Source organism: Lynx rufus, unplaced genomic scaffold (genome assembly GCF_022079265.1).
Source record: "Lynx rufus isolate CCGP_SWC_20201006 ecotype Redwood Valley unplaced genomic scaffold, mLynRuf1.p SCAF_7, whole genome shotgun sequence".
Lineage (NCBI taxonomy): Eukaryota > Metazoa > Chordata > Mammalia > Carnivora > Felidae > Lynx > Lynx rufus.
In genome coordinates, this window is record NW_025814889.1 from 18,216,414 (window position 1) to 18,238,615 (window position 22,202).

The 22,202-nt window shown below is 36.7% G+C and overlaps 1 protein-coding gene across 1 annotated transcript in view; it reads left to right on the forward strand.

The window, feature by feature from the left end:
- MALRD1 (MAM and LDL receptor class A domain containing 1) overlaps positions 1-22,202 on the forward strand; it is a 794,572-nt gene that overhangs the window by 625,278 nt on the left and 147,092 nt on the right. Inside the window, exons 34-35 of the mRNA XM_047066301.1 lie at positions 2,270-2,471; positions 18,174-18,437. Of these exons, the coding sequence (XP_046922257.1) occupies positions 2,270-2,471; positions 18,174-18,437 (466 nt within the window). The remainder of the gene's footprint in view (positions 1-2,269; positions 2,472-18,173; positions 18,438-22,202) is intronic.

The window sequence follows — 22,202 nt, forward strand, 5'->3', positions numbered from 1 at the left end:
TAAATAAAATAAAACCATCCCCTTTTAAATCTTTGTGATGTAACCTAGGATTTATGAAGAAAAAAAAAAGAGAGAGAGAGACTGAGACAGTTCAATTTAGGTTGATTTTGTAAAGTTGTCCTGTTATTATATTGAATTGGAAGCTTCTTACCTTTTTAATTCTTTTTAAAAATTTTAATTTAATTTTAGAAATAGGTACCCACCAGATTCTTGAACTGAATGCTCTTTGGGATGAGTGTTTGCTTATGTGTGAGATGGGAAACACTCAAATGACCCAAATTCCTTTCATATTGACTCAGCTTATTTCGCTTATTGAGGAATCAATATAAAAAGTGATTTTTGCTAGAAAATGTGTGCTTTTCCACACTGTTGATGTTAGATCTCACTTTTCATGTTTCCTAACCTTGGGCAATTTTTTCTGTTTTTCTTTGTCTATGATCATCTTGATGTATTTTTTATTGTTTTAGCTTCCATTAAGAGGTGGATTTTTTTTAAACTTAAATCTGAGTTGGTTAACATATAGTGTTATAATGATTTCAGGAATAGAATTTAGTGATTCGTCACTTACATGTAACACCAGTGCTCATCCCAGCAAGTGCCCTCCTTAACGCCCATCTCCCTTTTAACCCATCCCCCCATGCAACACCTCACCAGCAGCCCTCAATTTGTTCTCCGTATTTTAGAGTCCCTTAAGGTCTGTCTCCCTCTCTGTTTTTATTTTATTTTTGCTTCCCTTCCCCTATGTTCATATGTTTTGTTTCTTAAATTCCACATATGAGTGAAATCATACGATATTTGTCTTTCTCTGACTTATTTTGCTTAGCATAATATACTTTGGTTCCATCCATGTCATTGCAAATGGCAAGATTTCATTCTTTCGGATCACTGACTAATATTGCATTGTGTGTGTGTGTGTGTGTGTGTGTGTGTGTGTGTGTATAGCACATTTTCTTTATCCATTCATCAGTCGATGAACATTTGGGCTCTTTCCATACTTTGGCTATTGTCAGTAGTGCTGCTATAAATATCAGGGTGCGTGTGCCCCTTCGAATCAGCATTTTTGTATCCTTTGGATAAATATCTATGGATTTCAGACTTAGACTTTTTGTAATAGTGAACATTAGCAGCGTGCTAATTTCTGACTCTAGATTATTTAGTGGCTCTTGGGAATATTTGTGGAATGCCAGTATTAACATTACATGCAACAGAATGAGTGGTATCATTTTTTCCTGGTAGTATAAAATTTGGATAAACTTTTATAGGATAAATTATCTTTAGATAAATTTTGATCTTAAGAGAGAAAGTAAGACTTTTTTAGTAGGGAGGAATGTCACTGGACAAAAACACCGTTGCGATAGAAGAAAATTACTGTCCATGGGTTTTCTTTCCTCTGGGTCATATTTTTTTCCCGTGTAAAAGAAAGTTGTGTAAGTGATCATTAAATTATATTACAAACTGTAATATATATAACTATCATTTCTAGGGAAATGATAACTGAAAGTTAGGTACAAAAAGGTAATACAGAAAAATATGTTTACAACCTTACTTGTTTTAGTTGTTGTTTAAAATACAGATTTTTTTGAAGAGCACTAGGAAGTGGCATTTTTTGTTTTGTTTTGAATTGTTTTTACAGTTTAAAAAGATTATTGGGACTTGGCATGGTGGTTGGTTTTAAAGCTAACTTTATTGCTATTTCACTTTTTATTTGTTAAATATGTTAGTCCTTGCACTTAAAAAAAAAGGTCTTAGATACTGATGTTAGTTAATTCAGGAAGATTTCCTGTTTGTGAAAATAATATGTTCTGCACATTGTTTTGGCTTCTGAAATGCGTATGTATATGTACACACATAGGTACATATACATAAATATGTATACGATCATGTTCACTTACTGTAAGCGTTCTCTTCTTTTAAAACAACCTCAGTGAAACATGGACAAAGTCCTTTAGCAATGAGAAATTCTAGTTTAATATTTTCTCCAGCTCTTATAGATTCTTAAGATAGTTTAGGTTTTGGCCATACCTAATATGATACCCAGAAATTGACATGACAACACCAAACCAAACGAAGGTCTAACAACTTAAAGAAAACACAACTCACTTTGTAATCCCCTTACGTACAGATAGAAATATCATAGTCAAGGTGTTGTGTTGTCACGTTGCCAGACTCCATTCTTTCATTAAACCAGGATGCCATATATGTACAACATGCAAACCATAAAGAGTTGCCTTTTCTTTTCTTTCTTTCTTTTTTTCCATCCCATTATTAGGTATATACCATTGAGGAATCTGGGCTCAACATCCTGGTGTGGTCAGTGATTGGAAATAAAAGAACTGGTTGGATGTATGGATATGTACCGCTCTCTAGTAACAGTGCATTTAAAGTGGCATTTGAAGCTGATTTGGCTGGAAGTGAAGACATTTTGGTAGCCCTTGATGACATCTCTTTCACCCCAGAATGTGTCTTTGGAGGTGAGTAATTTCGTCAGTAGATGGGATGTGCAAGTGTTGTTTTTACTATCTAAAAATAGAAGAACTGGGAATTCCTGATGAATAACATTTGCGTCCAGGTACAGTACCATTCGTCCATTGAAGGAAGAACAAAATATGTTGTAGGAGGTAAAGTTTTTCTGACAATGAGCTTAACCATAAAGTTTTCATGTCCTCTAGGCAACCAAATTACTTCAATTACAGTTCTTTAAGAGACATAGAGGAAAGTTAATTCTATTAAAAGAGTATTATTGTCTGCTTTCTTTATTTCTGAAGGTTCGCAATAGTATACAAGGTAAAGATTCTTCTGGTCACCCATCGTCTTCCAAACCATCTTTTCCATCCACATTCACTTTCCCTCATTCTCTAGGCTATTTCCCTTCTCTTCAGTGTTTCTACGGTACAATCTAGAATTCTAGGATTCTTTATGCAATAAAGAATCCTAGAATCTTGTCAGTAACTCTTTTTGTAAGAAATCATTCCCTGAACTGAAATCTGAATTTCTGCTGTTTACGACGCTCCCACTGAAGTAGCCATATGTTCTTTATAAAGTCTTCAGATTTTCAAAGTTAAATAATAGGGTTATTGCCTTTATGGCTATGCTATGCCTCTTTCAAAATTTTATTTTTATAGAACTATTTAATAGTTTCTTCTTTTGAGGATCCCTGGCTGGCTCAGTCAGTAGAGCATCCAACTCTTGATCTTGGGGTTGTAAGTTTGGGTCCCAATTGAGTGTAGAGATTAGTTTAAAAAAATAAAAATTTTTAAAAATTTAAAAACGTAAAAACGTTTCTTCTTTTTAAGGCCACAGATATGGGTTCTTATCCTACTAATGGTTTTTCTCTGGAACCTAAATCCTGGGCAATTTCACCTTCCAGGTTATTCAGCCTATGTGAAATATTAACCTTCTCAATTCTAGTCACCTTCATAAGTCTTCCTCCTCCATAACCAGCTCCCACACTTACATCCTGGGTCCTATCATCCCATCTGAAATTTTAGGGCTGAAAATCTCATCTGATCATTATATCCTCTACTTCCTGATTACTCTTCCTAAACCTGTTTTCCAGCATAATAAGAAAAAATATAATCCCAGATTCTCAATACTTCCTGCTTCCCGCCCCCCCCCCCCCAATAAAACAGCTTCTTTATACTTTTCCCGCTAATAATCCCAGGTCTAATGATCCAACATCTCAATTCCACTGTCAGTCAGCACTTTGAATTATTTTATGTCCAATTTTTTAGAGATAAATTTGGGTTCTAATTATGTGCCAGGCATTGTGCTGACTACTTTGCATGTATTAACACATTTATTTATCAGACCAACTCTGTAGAATAAATACAAGTATCTGTGTCATTCTCAGTCATAATGACCTTACCAGTCTTCGAAACTGGGTTACTATAACCCTTTGTTTTTCCCAGGCTGCTGCTAGTCATGCTGTTGAGGCCATTAAAAATGTTGGTTTATCACCTTAGCTGGGCAGTCCTGGGTCCCGCACACATCTTTTTCCCATTCCTGGCACTGCTTTTCTACAACAGTTCTCAAATCTCCCAGCTGCTCCCTTGAACTTTGTTCACTCTGCCAATGTTCCCGTATCCTTTGAATAGAAAATAACTGCCGTTTGTAACAAACTCCCTTAAACCTCTTTTCCACCTGCAAATGTGCCTGTATCCACAACCACACTCTTTGTTGTCACCATGTGTCTGAGGGAAAAAACAAAAACAAACCTCTGTCTTTCCAACAGTAAATGTTCTTGGTCATTTCTATTCTTAGCTCCTCCCAGTCACCATTCCATTGAAGCCTTCTCTGTCCTTCCTTCCATTTCTTTCCTTCCCCTACTTCTTCTTAGCTTTTGTCACACACATGCAAACATGCATTTATGTACGTACACATACATGCGTTATCACTTCCGACTAATTTTGAGCTCCTCAAGAGCAGGAGAAACATGTCTGTTTCATCTCCAGAACCCATCACAAGGTGTAGGAAACATGGGCTGAAACGTCAGTATTCTAAATAATCACAGTAATGGTTATAACTGATCGTATGAGCAGGATCTCTAACATTTGCGTCAGTATAATTGGGTTGTTGCCTACTATATTACAGAACAGATTATACTTTCAAGGGTAGTTAAAAAAAGAAACTGTAAGACGTTTGGCATTAAACCACAAGTTGTCTTCTTTCTGTACGTTTCTGTAAAAGAAGTGCCTCCACCAACCCCCCACCCCGTCCCCATCCAAAATCCAGAATCTCTAGGCATAGTTTTTACAACAGTGCTTCATGGTTGATTCAAGCAGATGTTTTTAGAAAATCCTGCATTAAACCAATGTTTCTCAAATGGGGGTATGTGGAACCCCATAGTGACATGCCAGGGAGCATGAAACACCACCAAATAAACAGTTGCAACCTCATTGGATCTACTTGAAGGTATGGAGAGAGTAGTTACCTAAAGTGTTATATCTGACATTTGGAGCAAACATGTATTGAGTGGTGGAGAGGTGACAAATGGACTAAAATATTGGAGACATGAGTCTAAATCATGCCTAAATGTATAATTTTGAGAAAATCATTTTAGCTCTTGAGACCATGTTTTATCATCAGGAAAATGAAGTAGATGATCTCTTAAGTCCCTTCCAAACCTGCCATTTTATGATCAGGACTGGATTTGTACAAGAGGATCAGGAAAGCAGAAGGAATGCATAGAGAATGACCAAGAGAGGGAGAGAGTCCAGGGAGAAGGAGGAGGGGTGCAGTTAAGGAGGTTTCAGGGGTTAGGGCCAGCAGGTGAAAGCAGAGGTGTCATTGTAGTCAGAGAAGACTCATCACTGCACAGTGTGTTGTGAACTTGAGCAGGCCTGCCCTTTATTGAGTCAGTGTTTGTTGAGAATGTGCTGTGTGCTGTCCTGGATTGGGGTTGGAAGGGAAGATAAGAATATAAGTTTTTTTGTTTTGGTGTGTGTGTGTGTGTGTGTGTGTGTGTGTGTGTGTGTGTTTACCCCTGCATTCCCTTACTCTAAACACACCTCAAGCAGCGAATTCTATAGATTTTGCCTTCTTCCCGCGCCCCACCCCCTGCTTCCATTTTACTGCCCAAACTCTAGTTCAAGGCATCCTTATTATTCACAGGAATCTCCATAATGGCTGCATAACTGATTTATCTAATTTACTGTCACTTATACTGCTACCAAATTCATCTTCTAGCACCTATTATAAAGTAAGTTCCAGAAAAGTAGACCTTACATCTTTCTTATTCAACACATCAAAAATATTTTTTTTTATTACAAGCCACACAATCTGACTAGGGCTAACTTAAGTAGAAGCTAAGTTTATTGGAAGGATTTAAGTTCCAAAATTAAATGTAATACTGAAAATCTAACACAGAAAAATGAGAGGGAAGCAAGTAAGATGAACTAAATCAGAGGGTAAAACTGGCTAATTCCACTGTCTTTGAAGACTTGTTTAGGAAGCTGGTCTATCTACTCCCCTGCCATGCACACTATGAACAATCTCTAATGGTCCCTGTGTCACTCCATCATAATTAAAAGAGCTGGTTGGAAGCATAGCATTGACCAAGCCCATACTTAGAGTCCCCTAAAAGTTATACTCTTTCATATCTAATCTCCACATCATTCATGTCTGCATGATGGCCATTCCTCTTCTTCTTTTAATCATAATCAAGCTTGTCTGCAGTATATGGACCAAATTATAAAGCTGACCAGGAATAATAAATTATCTGTCTGTACTTCAATGTAGAGAGAAGAAATAAACGGGAAACTAATCAAAATATACAAATTCATACAAGTTATAAAGAAGAAGAAAAATCCATAGCGGCTCTCAATTGCATACTCAATGTATTTCTTATCCTTTAGTACAACTCTTGTCTTATCTGTCTCTGTCCATAAAATAATCCCTTAAAGTAGGACCTCCTGCTTCTATTCAGCTGTGCCCCATATTCTCTCACTTCCATGATTTTAGTCCTGCCACTTCTCTGGCTGGGAATGCCCTGCGCTTTACCTCCTCTTGTATAAATGCTTTTCCACTTTCAAGGGCAGATCAAAGCCACCTTTTTTCATGAATTTATCCTTAATACTCCCCACAGGAAGCCAGCCCCTTTTGCAGATTCTCTTAACTTGAACTTTGCAGCTCTCCTCTAATATATCTTACATGGTATTTTGTGATATGCATAGCTTATTTTCTGTCATTTTTGGGGTCCTCTATGTTGAAAAATCCCCATTGCCATTATCCTGTCATTGTTGCTGTTGTTGTTGTTGTTGTTGGTGGTGGTGGTGGTGGTGTGTGTGTGTGTGTGTGTGTTTTAATTCTAGTGACAATGAGTGATCTTTAACTTTTAGGTTGCTGGAGAAAAATATAAAATAAATTTAAATCAGTATATGATACAGAGTAGACATTCATTTTATATCAGAAGTGGTAGAGCAATTGTAGAGAAATTACTTAAAACATTTTAATGTATGGTTCATTCTTATAATTTTGATTCATTTAGTGATCATGGGTCTAATTTTAAAATTAATAGTGATTAATGTACAAAAAGCTGAAAGAAAATGAAAATCAGTCAACCCCAGTTCACTTACTGGCTTTTGGATATTGTTAGCCTTTATATCTATTATTCTGGGCCATGAAGTCCTCATAGTTTATCAAAGGATGGGATAATTCCTTTTTACTCTGGGAAGGACATTACATTTAAAGGAACACACACACACACACACACACACACACAACACAAGAAGCAGAAAATGGCACTAAAAGCTAATACCAAGCAGGCTTATGGGAGCAAGACCCGGATTCCCTCTTCACTACATTTGGGGAAACTTGAATATTATACTATGCAATGGTTCTTGCTTGATTTCCTGCTGATCGTCAGGCTGGAAGGAATGTTTTAAATTAGGGGGAAGAAATCCAAATGAAAACCATAGAAAAATCAGTCCCAATATGAACCATACTCCATTAGCCTGTATTTGACAAGTACCTTATACTGAACCTGAAGATAAACCACAAGTTACTGTTCTAACTCTCTGTCTTAAAGATTAATGCTTTTATGTGAACACTGATGTTGTCATATAAACATATTTATTTATGATCATATAAACATATGCATCTATGTATGTATGACATATAAATGTGTACATAATATTTAATGTATAAGTTTTATATATACTTTATATATGTGTGTTATATATATATGTGTGTTATATGTGTGTTTTATATATATATATATATATAATCATGATGTGGTGATTTAGTAATTTCTCTATCATATGGAAACAATAATCAATTCCTAAATTCCTAGTCATTTTTGGAAATTATCATAACCTTTGCTAAATCCTTTCTTTTCACTCAGAAATACTCAGCAGGCCAACTGTTTTACCAGGCCAAGTGTGTCTGAGAGATTTTGGGAGCTTTTCATTGCCAAGGTCAATTTGGCTCTGTTTTGTTCTCTTGGGCTATTAGAGTCTACTTTTATTATGGTTTTCCTGATTCTCTGGAACACATATGTTGTTATCTGGAAAATATCCAGACTTTATGAAAACAAGTTTGTTTGTTTGTTGCCTAAGAAATTGAGTAAGAAAGTGACACTGCTTCACTAAAAAATCTGTTGTAAGAAGTTTTTTTAAATTAAAAATCAGGTGACTTCAACAATTCTGATAACAGTTTTTCTGATAACATCTTACTGGCATGTGAGAACATTTTACCCAGAAAGAACTGGTCACTCTTTGTGGAAACAGTTGGAAATGGGAAAAATAGAAAACAAACAAATAAAACACACAACTTTCTTGGTTTAACAAAGAATAAATGGGTTTATATGTATGAGTTATTTTCGCTAATATAAACTTAAAATAGAAAACATGAAGTTAGAGAAATAACCAGGTTTTGGTAAAAACAGGTCTAAAGAAATGGTGGGCTAGATTTTTTATGCCAGATGGAGCACATGATTAATCAATTAGGAAATCAGCCCAAGTTCTAAAATATACTGACCTTGCTTTTTTGCCCCTTCTGGTCTTTTTGATTGTAATATAATTAACATAATGTTAGTCATGCCTTCTGTAGAATCGCACATGGGACAAGATAACCCAATATATTTTAAAGTAATCACTTTTTTTAAAGATTGTTTTTTTAAGTAATCTCTACACCCAATGGGTGTCTCAAATTCACAACCCCAACATCAAGAGTCACATGCTCCGCGGACCGAGCCAGCCAGGAGCCCCTAGTAATCACTTTTAATCATTTTATCAGAAAGGCAAAAATTAGTCTTAAAAATTATGTGTTTTTTTAAGTAATGGTAATTCAACACTACAAACTTTAGGTAAAGCTACTTATTAATATTTCTCAAAAGTTAATACTGATTCAATTAAACAGCTATGTATATCTCTGTCTTTAGTGCCAGTGCCCTGTTAATGGAAGTTGTGGTATCACAACCACTTTCTCTGGTTGGCTTATAGAAGTGGTCAAGTACTACAACTGAGAGGTCTCTGAAAGACCACGTAGAATTATATTTGACTCCTGAGTGGTCTTCTCTACCACCAGCCATCATCTCTCTCTCCTTTGACCTTCCCGAGACATGTACAGCAGCTATTTCCAAAGTGTGCGTGAAATTGAACAACATTCCCTCACAGATTGCTTAAAACTCTTTATAGATGTCCTTCAGTTGTATATGGAGTGTGATGGAGAGAGAGCTTCCCACTCTCCATCTCAAGCCTTCTACACTTAGAGAAAAAATCTAGTAACTGATCGGTGCCAAAATACTCAATATTTCTGTTAAGTAAAAGTTTTCCCACTCACAGGATTGACAATGACATTTTCTTTCCTGGTCCCTTCCCAGCCAGCAAAGAGTATAATACCATCATATCTGAAACATTCATTATTCCTTGGCAGTTTTAGATTTGATAGGGAGAACATAGGTGAGGCTGAGTCAGGCATTAGGACAGTGGTACTTCATCCTGTAAGGACAGTGGATTTAATCCTGTAAGGCACTAGAGAACCATTTTTGAGCAGGAATCTTCCTTTGGGAAATGTATACTGGAAGCAATACGAAGCATGAATTTTAAAAGGAATGCATTTAATAATAATGGCCCCGAATTTAGAAGTCAAGAGTTCAGCATTTGGGGAATTTTTAAACTATTAAATAAAGTTGCAGTTAATATGGGGATAGAGCCATCAAGTGAATAGCATTAAATTAGGTCAAGTACGTAACCTGGTCCAACATCGTGTGTAGTAGAGGTCACGCTAGCATAGATATATCTGACCAGGAGCGTAGCACCATCTGGAAATGATAAAATAGGAATGAATCTGTTATCCACTAGGGTCTCTCTGGGTTCCAGGCTTCATGACAAGAAACAAATGACCAGCAGCAACTCTACCATTTTATATTTTTATATATGTTCCCACATTCACACACGTTTTAGATTATTTGGGGTTATATGATGGCAGAAAATTCTTCATTTATGCAGTTTCAGTCATTTATCGTGCTATCACTGTTTTGTAGTTAGGAAGCGGTTTGATATAATCGTAGCAAACCTTGATGTTGAGTAGAAGTGATAACTCTTTGGGGGCCTCTGAAATATGTTCTGTTTCCTCAGCTCTTGATTTTCCATAAATATATTCTTGATTTTCTTTCAAGTCTGCAACCTCCATATGAGCTGGGGGAGAGCAGGAGATCCAGCGGTCGAGTATTCACTCCTCTATCACAGTCTCATGTTTTTTGTTTTTTGTTTTTGTTTTTGTTTTGTTTTTGTTTTTGTTCTTGTTTTTTTTTGCTTCTGTTGCTCAATATCCCCTGCCAGGCCTTCTCCACCTTTCTATCACTAGTGAAGAGCTTCATGGTTTCAGACAACCCTCCGGTGTGTGCATGTGCGTGCCTGCGCAAAATTTATATATAAATTTTGAATTTCTTTCAGCTTTCTCCTGTATTTATTTTAGCTTAGCCTTGAGTGGCTATAGCTCTTCACTTTGAAAATAATGATTACTTTCTGTTTGGCATCTGGCATCTCGGGTTCTTATCAGCTTCCACTCTGGATCCAACTTCTGGAAAATTTTAGATTTCCCTTACTTTTGTCTCTTCTGTCAGACTTTTGACTTTTCTCTTTCATGTAGCCCTTCTGACAAGCCAGATTAGCCCTCCTGACTTATCATATACTCTGCATGCTCCCCACATATCTCTATAAGTGCCACACACTTCTGTTTCCTTTAGTCCAAACAGAGGTCACATTCCATCTTTCTGGGAATATTTCAGCTATTAGATATTGAAATTAAATAAGACCAAAATGATTCCGTCATACTCCCAATTAGAGATAACTATTATTAATGTAAAAAGAAATGGAAATTTTTGTACTTTATGAAGGGTCCTTCAGGGAATAGGAACATAAAATTATAACTCAAAATATCCTCCAATCAAGAGTTCTGAAGAATTGAAGTATTTATATGTGTGTGTGTGTGTGTGTGTGTGTGTGTGTGTGTGTAAAATCTTTTCCCCCTCCTATAGTCCTACAGTGATCTTTTTGTGATATTTTTAAGTATTATTAATAAGATATATGTTGGAGACAATTACCAATTTATAGTTGATGTATTTTGCAATGAACATTTTACCATTTATGTCATTGAGTATGGCAATATTTGGCAAGAGCTTAATTCCTGCCCTTTAAAACTGAAGTTCCTTTCAAAACAGGAAATCAATTTTTCTTTCATTAAACATATTAATCATAAAGATAAAAATCCATCAGATTATCCTTGAGACTTAAGGTTTTTATTAAACTTCTATGAAAATCATAAAAGCATTCACTGTGTTTCAGTGTAAATTATCAGTGTGAAATAATTTTCATTGCTATAAGAAAGGTATTTCAACTGCTTCCCAAACTAAGTGAGTGAACAGTGAAACTCAACATCCTGTAGAACAAAGAAAGACCCAAAACATCAGGAATCGTAACTTTCTGTAGAGCACAGAATGAAGCAGAAGGCGGTGATCAGAGGAATGTCTTAGTTACTGGGAATATGGAAGTTAGTTAACAATGCCAGTTCCTCACCCCTTATCTCAGGTGTTTTAGTTTTAGTTTTAGTTTTTGTTTTTCTTTTTCCCTATCCTGAGACTTACTACAAAACAAAAAGAGCAGATTTATTCATATCTGGAGAGAGCATTGTTTGCAAAAGTCCTTTATGTAAAATTTCATGAAATTACTGAAGCAGTTGGTAAAAACCCATAATGTCCATATGAATGTATGATAGCTTTAGTTGGTAAAGGTTTATTAAAATCCGTTGGGAGGATATTTTTTAAATAACTTCCCAGTTTCTCTTTTTCTGATCTACCCTATTTTGTGGCTTATTAAACCAATGGAAATAGTTTGTCAATTCATTCATTATTTTATCCATTTTTGTTATTTAACTGCCTATTATCAAGGAAAGTAAAATTTCCTTGATTTAGTATTCATCAATTTGAGAACTGTTTATTGAATACATACCTCTTGCCATTAACTCTTTGGACATTAAGATGTCACTGTATTTTCAAGAGAAGTTTGAAACTTTTGCATCTCTGACTTGGAATGTCCAAACTCAACACGAAATCACAAGTCAGAGCAAGAAATGGGTAAAGACCTGGAAAATATATGGTGGCAAGGATGGAATTGCTATTTCTTGATGGAACTAGTATAGCTTTGATTCTGGGATTTTCTGCCGGTTTCAGACTTTCTTTCTTTCTTTCTTTCTTTTTCTTTCTTCTTTCTTTCTTTCTTTCTTCTTTCTTTCTTTCTCTCTTTCATTCTTTTCCTGGTTTCATTTTATTTCTTTTTTTTTTTTTTTAATTTTTTTTTTTCAACGTTTATTTATTTTTGGGACAGAGAGAGACAGAGCATGAACGGGGGAGGGGCAGAGAGAGAGGGAGACACAGAATTGGAAACAGGCTCCAGGCTCTGAGCCATCAGCCCAGAGCCTGACGCGGGGCTCGAACTCCCGGACCGCGAGATCGTGACCTGGCTGAAGTCGGACGCTTAACCGACTGCGCCACCCAGGCGCCCCGGTTTCATTTTATTTCTTGATGGAACTAGTGTAGCTTTAATTGTGGGATTTTCTGCCGGTTTCAGATTCTTTCTTTATTTCTTCCTTTCTTTTTTTTTTTTCTTTCTTTCTTTCTTTCTTCTTTTTTCTTTCTCTTTCTTTCTTTCTTCTTTCTTTCTTTCTTTCTTCTTCTTTCTTTCTTCTTTCTTTCTTTCTTTCTTTCTTTCTTTCTCTCTTTCTTTCTTTCTTTTCCTGGTTTCAGTTTATTTCTTGATGGAAATAGTATAGCTTTGATTCTGGGATTTTCTGCTGGTTTCAGATTCTTTCTTTATTTCTTCCTTTCTTTTTCTTTCTTCTTTCTTTCTTTCTTTCTTTCTTTCTTTCTCTTTCTGGTTTCACTTTACTTCTTGATGGAGCTAGTATAGCTCTGATTGTGGGATTTTCTGCTTGCTTCAGAATCACTTTTCTCAAAATCAGCTTGCCTACAAATCCCCTGCACTGTAAAGCAGTGTTTCTAACTTACTTCCCGTTGAAACACACAGAAGCAAGTGCTCATGTGTTTATCATACTCCTCATGCGATACAGACAAGAGAGCAGTGACTTATGTATAATTTATAATGCTCGCTATAAAGGCACACCTATTCCCCACTAGAGGAAGCATACTTGGTGGGGTACAGCGAGTGAGTGTAACTTTATTGTTGGTACAGGTTTGAATCAGCTCTAACATCCAGAGAGAAAATCCATTGCAAGCTACAACTTGAGATAGACTTTATTATTGATCCCAGCACACTTTAGACTTATAATTCATTTGAGAACCATTCCCCTACAGCTAATATGAGAGAGTATATTAGTGTGTCTACGTGTGCGTGTGTGCATGCATGTACACTAAATTTTCACAGCAGCCTTTTTCCTCTTCCTGCCCCAGCATCAGGTCTGGTCAATATCTCTAATCAGATACAGCCTCAGGAATGTTGGCTTAACAACAACAAGAAGAAGCAACGTTAAATTCAACAGTGAATTGTATTGTCAAAATGAGTCCACATTTTCTTGGAGTGTCTCTTCCTGCTTTTCTCTCTCTCCCTCCTTCACGATCTCCAATTTGTGAGCAACCGCCCTCTATCTCTCTTACTTACTTTCTTTTTTTCCCCTATTCTAACAATGCTCCTTGGGGCATATTAAAATGACACTGTGGGCACTGAATGGGCTGTTTCAGCTTGATTTCCTGGTTTCACTTTTGCCCTGATCACGTTATGCTGTCGCGCAGAGTAACTCTCTCACATAGTGAACAACATGCATTTCCAAGGAAGCTTCCTAGGGTTGGGGCTGATCTGGTATTCCTCCCCTCGTGTGTTCACTGGCTTTGCACTTCAGTTCCATTGTTTCTAAACAACCCGACTAAATAGCTCACCGGGCATGGTAAGTCATGGGCCAGTGTGCTTGACCTATGCACACTATATTTGTCAAAGTATCGCATATTTTAAATGTTGTATTTTATTTTCAGCGCTTTTATTTATTTTTGAGACAGAGAGAGAGCATGAGTGGGGAAAGGACAGAGAGAGAGGGACAGAGGATCCGAAGCAGGCTCCACACTGACAGCAGCGTGCCCGTGTGGGGCTCAAACCCACGAACTGTGAGATCTTACCTAAGCTGAGATCAAGAGCGAGACGCTTAACTGACTGGGCCCCTAAATGTTGAATTTTAAAAGGGATTTGGAGAGGAGCAGCTGGGTGGCTCCGTCGGCCAACTTCAGCACAGGTCACGATCTCCCAGCGCGTGGGTTCTAGCCCTGTATTGGGTTCTGGGCTGGAAGCTCAGAAGCTGGTGCTTACTTCAAATTCTGCCTCCCCTTCTCTCTGCACGTCCTCTGCTCTCGCTCTCTCAAAACAAAATAAACATTTTAAAAAATTTTTAAATTAATTAATTAATTAATTAATTTAATTTAATTAAAGGGATTAGGGGAAATCAGAACATAGAAATTTCGGAGGTCAAAGATCAAATATGAGTTACCGGCTAAAATACAGATTCTGAGGTATATTGTGGCTGTTTTCTCTTAGATGATGCCTTCTTACTGTGTCCTCACTAGGTGCAAGTAGCAAGAGCTATTTTTATATTCATGAGGGTTCTGCCTTCATGAGCCCATCAGTCATGAGCCAATCACCTCCGGAAGACCCCACTTCCAAATATCATCCCATTTCAAGCATGAAATTTGGGGGCACACATTCAGCCTATGGTGTGGCATGTGTGCACCCTTACGGTGTCATACAGAATAATTTCACTGCTCTAAAAATCCCCTGCGCTTCTCTTATTTATGTCCTCTTTCCCCTCGTCCCCTGGCAACCAGTGATCATTTTTCTGTCTCCACAGTTTCACCTTTTCCAGAATATCATACAGTTAGAATGTGGCAATATGTAGCCTTTTCAGATTGACTTTGTTTTTTTTCTTTTTCTTTCATTTAGTAATATGTATTTAAGGTGGTACTGAGAATATTCAGTTTATAAAAGAGAACAATTAATATTGTTCATTTAAAAATTTTTTAATGTTTTATTTATTTTTGAGAGTGAGAGAGAGAGTATGAGTGGGGGAGGAACAGAGACAGAGGGAGACACAGAATCTGAAGCAGGCTCCAGGCTGTCAGCACAGAGCCCGACGCAGGGCTCGAACCCACAAACTGTGAGATCATGACCTGAGCTGAAGTCTGACACTTAATCGACGAGCCACCCAGGCACCCCAATATTTTTCATTTTTTACAGAATTATATGAGAATTACATTACCTGTAATGATTAGCTAACTCCATGGGTGACACCCAAGAATAAATACATCGTTATTAAAATTTTAGGAGAACTTTTTTTTAACTTCTCAAAGGGATTATAGAGCAGAATGCATTGAATTCAGAAGATTAATACACTACATCTTCCCTGAGTACTTGTTTCATTTGAATACCTGGAGGAAGTTTTTTTTTTTATATGAAGAAAGCATGGATATATTATGTAGTAGAATACAGAATTTTCATTAGAGAAAACAAGAGACTTAAGAGAAATGCTGAGCTTATGGAGAACTGCTTCTGGCTAAGAGCCTATTTAGACTCCCCTAGGGATGCAAGTTCATGTTCCTCTTGCATCAGAAATACTTCAGTGGAAAATTTGAGATGTGATTCAGGGGAATTCAATTTAAAACAAAATACATTTTGATGGCTGGAGAGTATCTTAGGTCGGGTTCCCAGGGAAGCAGACTCGGAGGCACAGATTCTCATGCACAAGGTTATTGGAAATTCTGTGAGCAGCACCCCCTGCGAAGTGGAGGAAACTGGACTGGGTAGGGGGACAGTTGGACTGAGATGCAGGTGCAGTAGGGGCCTCAGACGATGTCACGGGAGTTCTGGGGCTGCACCATCCCTTTCATAGATGTCCCAAACCGAGGCTTATGGGCCGGGCCATTTTATCCCCAGAGCACCAGGCAGTGAATGGAGATGATCCTCGGAGGGTGTATAACTTTAGAGGGAAATTCCTGGGGCTGGACTCAGTTGTGAACTGTTGGGAAACTTCCCAGGAGCTGTGGGAATTAACACCTTGATCTTGCTGTTAGAACCTGGGAAGCACAAGACAAAAGTCCATGAAAGTCAATATAAGCCCACCAGCTTCCCTGTAAAGAAGGACCTAGGACAAATGAGTTCTGACTACCTTTTGATATAAATAATTCTAGAATAATGGAATCACTGCCTCCACATAAAAGAGATTATTTTGTATTTATGTATCTAATATAAAGAAAAAAGTAACAGAGCGCGTGAGCGCGCACACACACACACACACACTGTTTTGGACAGGAGAGTAAAAAATCATGAAGGGGGTAAAATGACTTCCTTAATGTTTTTTTTTCCAGAAAGGGTTAGTACCTTAGCTAAGTATTAGGTGTATAACTAAATCTGATTCTGAATTTTTATCATACACAGAGTTTATCCAAACTTCTCAACCTTCAGTGAGTTCATAAAGATAAGAGTTCAGTGTATAAAATATTTTAGAAAAAAATAAAAGAGAGGATTGTCGCATTTTCTGAAATGTGAGATTAATGGAAAGAAAAAAAATAAACTATCTGACCATGGTTAAATATTATAAGAGCTGTATTATATAAATATAATTATATATATAAAGGTATAGAAAATATATATAAAGGGATATATACACACACACATACATACACACATACATACATGAAGGTATAAAAATTTAAATCTAACTTACTTTCTCAGTTTGAGTTCAGGATGTTTACATTGAGCCCTACAACTGTATGTGCTGCTGTGACCTGTTAGTCGTTAAATAAGAACATGGTAATAATGTCTCAGAGTCACGCTTTTACCCCAGTTAAATATGCTGGTTTCCATGAAAGGATCTCTGAAATATATGGCTTTCACTGCAGAGTTTGGGTGTAAATATATTCTAGATACATTACCACTACTGAGTGAGTGAGGAGGAAGAGGAACTTGCAAATTTAAGTTTAAATGAATTCACAGCATCATGTTTATGCATCAAACAGATCATTCTTATATAATATTAAATAGAGTATATAGCTTACATATATATTCTATATAAGATATAATATATAATCTTATATGTAATTTAACTAATATATAAATAAAAGTTGTTTTAAAATGTAAAGAATACAAAACGATTCCTGAACTGATCCCCACTATTACCTATTTTTTTTCCTTAATATACTGATGAGCCCATCAACAACTGTCACAGAGGCAATATGAAGTGTAAGGACCATTCCACTAATAATGGTCCAGCATGTTAGTGTAATTATGTATATTCTCTGACCACTGAAAACAGCAGCAAGTCAACATTCTTTGGTCATGCTTTAAGTTTTGGCTTAGAGTTGATTTAAACCTTTGCTACAGAATACTTTCATGTGTCAAAAATTTATTAAACTAGTATTATGTCTTTGGACACCCAAAATTTATGGGACTCAGTATCCTCATTTGTAAAATGGGTCAGTTGGATTTGAACCACATTATCTTCAAGTTTTTAAAAACTTTTGTGCCTCCAACTTGGGAAATTTGGCTTCTGACACCCTGGTCAGGGCTGAGTCACAGAAGTAGATGTCACCTATGGGTTTGTCACACTGCTCTTTGACCTTCGGTCCTGATGACAGCTCAGAGGTCATGTGCTGCCATATCTAAAGCACCAATGAAATCATAATGGATGGCAAGATGAAATCCTGCACTGGCAGGAACCTTGAAGATAATGTGGTTCAAATCCAACTGACTCATTTACTGGTATGACAATCCCTTCACAAAACTCTAAAATGATGAATTCAGCTTTCCAAAGTGCTTAACTTGCTGTGTAAAATGTCTTTACTCTCAGGGAAAACCTGACTTAGTGGTCAAATTTAAGATGCACAAACCAAAATTTCTTCTTTAATTTCAATGTGTCATTTTTCATGACAATGATACCCTTTTTAACAATGTTGTTTCAAAAAAAAAAAAAAAAAGAATGTTGTTTCTGAGGTTAAGATGAGGCATATTCTCTAATAGCCTCTGGATGTTTTGTAGAGCTCATGTTATTCCTCACTGGAAATTAAATTACTTAAATTATCAAAGTGTTTCATTTTTACCCAAGAATAAATGTATCCTATGATGTTTCAACACTAAACAGGGTGATGATTCTCCTAATACGAAAATGACTTGCTCTCTCTTTAGGTCCTGTGGCACCACAGCCATCACCTTGTGAAGCCGATCAATTTTCTTGTATCTACACACTCCAGTGTGTCCCTCTCTCAGGGAAATGTAATGGACAGGAAGATTGCATAGATGGCTCTGATGAAATGGATTGTTCTCTCAGCCCCCCTTCTCAGCGTTGTGGTGAAATGGAGTTCCAGTGCTCGAGCGGTGAATGTATCCCATCCCTCCTGCTTTGTGATGGAGTGCCTGACTGTCACTTTAATGAAGATGAATCCAGCTGCTGTGAGTTATTTTCACTAACTCAGTGTGCCAGGGAAGAAATGCAGTTTAGAAATTATAAAGAGAGCTTGACAGGTGAAACAAACTTCTCTATAGTCTTACCATGATCCATAGCATAGTGGTTTGTATTGTATTACTAAACAAAGCATGTAGACCTTGCTTAGCATATCTGGAAACATCCTGTTTGTAGTCACTCTGATCTCTGTTAAACTTCTCTGACTTCCTTTTTTATTTACATCTGGGCCATTCATGTGGGGGAATGCTACTATGTGTTTGTTATCTTTTTTTGTGGTTGCTATGACCATCTTTCACCATGAAAAGTTGTTATAGTATTATTAACTTTATTTCCTGTACTTTTCATCCTCGTGGCTTATTTACTTTATAACTGGAAGCTTGTACCTCTTCATCCCCTTGACTTACTTTGCCCAACACCCAAACCCCCACGCCTCTGGCGGCCAGCAGTTTGTTCTCTGTGTTTATGAGTCTGTTTCTGTTTTTATTTGTTTTGTTTTTTGGATTCCACATATGAGTGAAATCATATGGTATGTGTCATTCTCCGTCTGACTTAATTCACTTAGCATTAATACACTCTATGTGCATCCATATTGTCACAAATGGCAGGATTTCATTCTCTCTTATGGCTGCATAATATTCCATTGTGTATATATACATCTTCTTTATCCATTCATCTATTGATGGGCTTTTGGTTTGTTTCCATATATAATGGAAACGTTCAAGCATTGTATATAAAGCTTCAGTAAACATAGGGTGCATGTATTTTTTTTGAATTAGTGTTTTTGTTTTCTTGAGGTAAATACCCAGATGTCAAATTACCAGATCATATATATGATAGTTCTATTTTTAATTTTTTGATAAACCTCTGTACTGTTTCTTGGGAATTTTTTTGTGTTGTTGTGTTTTATTTTTGTTTTATTGTGGCTGCACCATTTTACATTCTCACCGACAGTACTCAAGCATTCCTTTTTTTCTAAATCCTTAACAACACTTGCCATTTCCTGTCTTTTTTACACTAGACATTCTGACAGGTGTGAAGTGGTATCTCATTGTAGTTTTGATTTATATTTCCTTGATGATGAGTAATGGTGAGCATCTTTTCATGTGTCTATTAGCCATCTGGATGACTTCTTTGGCAAAAATTTCTATTCAGGTCTTCTGCCCAATTTTAATCAGATTATTCGTGTGTGTGTATGTGTGTGTGTTGAGTTGTATATTTGGATATTAAGCGCTTATCAAGTATATCATTTGCAAATATCTTTTCCCCTTAAATAGATTGCTTTTTAGTTTTGTTGGTAGTATTCTTCTCTGTGCAAAAGCTTTTTAGTTTCCTGTAGTCCTAATGAATAATTTTTGCTTTTGTTTCCCTTGCCTGGGGAAACAAATCCAGAAAAATATGCTAAGGCGAATGTCCAAAAGTTTCTGCCTATGTTTTCTTTTAGCTGTCTGGTTTCAGGTCTTAAATTTAGGTCCTTCATCCATTTTGAGTTTATTTTTGTGTATGGTGTAAGAAAATGGTCCAGATTTATCCTTTTGCATGTTGCTGTCCCATCTTTCCGTGCCATTTATTTAAGAGAGTGTCTCTTCCCTATTGTGTACTCTTGTCTCCTTTGGCATGGACTAGTTGATTGTATATGCATGGGCTTACTGCTAAACTCCACTCTATTCCATTGATCTGTGTATCTGATTTTGTGCTGGTACCCTACTGTTTTGATTATTATAGCTTTGTAGTATAGTTTGAAGTCTGGCATTGTGATACCTCCAGCTTTGTTCTTCATTCTCAAGATTGCTTTGGCAATTTGGAGTCTGTTGTGGTTCCATACAAATTTTAGCATTATTTGTTCTAGTCTTGTGAAAAATACTATTGGTATTTCGGTAGGGATTGCATTGAATTTGTAGATTGCTTTAAGTATTTTGGACCTTTTAGCAATATTAATTCTTTCAATCCATGAACATGATATATCTTTCCATTTATTTGCATTGTCTTCAATTTCTTTCATCAATATCTTGTAGTTTTCAGAGTACAGATCTTTCACCTCCTTGGTTAAATTTACTTTTAGATATATTTTTAAGTTGAATTTTATTTTAGAGAGAGAGAGAGCATGATCAGGGGTGAGAGGAAAGGGAGCAAGAGAGAGAATCTCAAGCAGACTCTATGCTCATCACAGAGCGTGATGCGGGGCTCCATCCCATGACCCTGGGATCATGACCTGAGCTGAAATCAAGAGGTGGACACTTAACCGACTGAGCCACGTAGGCGCCCCTTTAGGTATTTTTTGATGCAGCTGTAAATGGGACTTTATATCTTTTTAACAAATGTTTATGGAAATGGATTGTGGACATGTAGTTATTAATATTTATGAAGATGGCTCAAGTATAGGACTCTAGGCAAATATTCACTTTAATATATATATAATTTATATATATTTATTTCACACACACATATATATGTATATATATGTATACATATATATGTATACATATATACATATATATATGTGTGTGTGTGTGTGTATTTTATGGGGTATGTAGTTAGGGGTTGGACCTGGACCACTATGTAGGTAGATATCATGTCATTAAGAGTTCATGGAGGGATGGAAGGGCACCTGGGTGGCTCAGTCAGTTAAGTGTCCAACTCTTGATTTTGGCTCAGGTCATGAGATCATGGTTTATGAGTTCTAGCCCTGTGTTGGGCTCCATGCTTACAGTGCAGGGCCTACTTGGGATTCTTTCTCTCTCTCTCCATCTTTCTGCCCCCACCCCCAGTCTCTTAAAATAAATAAAGAAACTTAAAAATGTTCATAGAATGGGAGAACCTGGGTGGCTCAGTTGGCTGAGCGTCCAACTCTTGATTTTGGCTCACATCATGTTCTCATGGTTCGTGGGATCACGCCCCATGTCAGGCTCTGCACTGGCAGCATGGAGCCTGCTTGGGATTCTCTCCCTACCTCTCTCTCTGTCCCTCCTCTGTCCCTCCTCTCTCACAAAGCAAATAAACATTAAAAAAGAATAATTGTTACCAATTCAAAAAAAAGAGTCCATGGAATAGTAAATCCTAAGGTCATAGGCTTGAATCTCATTCTTGTCACCTATTACCTATGCAAACTTGGAAAAGTTATTAGAATCAGTCATCATTCATGTAATACCTACCTTATAGGGCTGTGAGGATTTGAGAGAATACATGAAATCCTCAGTCCTGCATTCAGTACTTTCTACTTTTATTATAACTATCCTATTTCATGTAGGGAAGGAAGAGTATTGGTTATGAAGTAATTTCACAAATCATTAAGGCGATCATGAAAGCATGGTGAGTCACAGCACCACTAACATTTAATTGTTTGTTTGTTTGGTTTTATATTATATTATATATTTTGGCATAGTTGGCAGTGATAGAACTACATAAACCACATGCTAATGGCCACTTTTTATTTTTAAGTAGTAAAAAGCAGCTTGAAATATGAGTGTTAAGAGTGGATATTGAAAGAAATATAAGGCTATTTTGGTGTCTTGTTTAGGTTGGACATCAGGAATTAAAACTATCGGAAAAGGAGTACAGACAAATTCAAGAAAGAGGGGATAGCGTTTGGATGTTTAAAGGTTCAGTCTTAAATAAGTGAACTTCTTTTCCTAGTTTAGGCTTAGAGATTGGCTTTCCATGTTCCTGTTATTTCCTGTGACATTCTTTCTGTAATAAAGCCAACCTGTCAAGTTTTATAATATTTTCTTAGAGAAAGGTAAACAAATGGAAGAGAA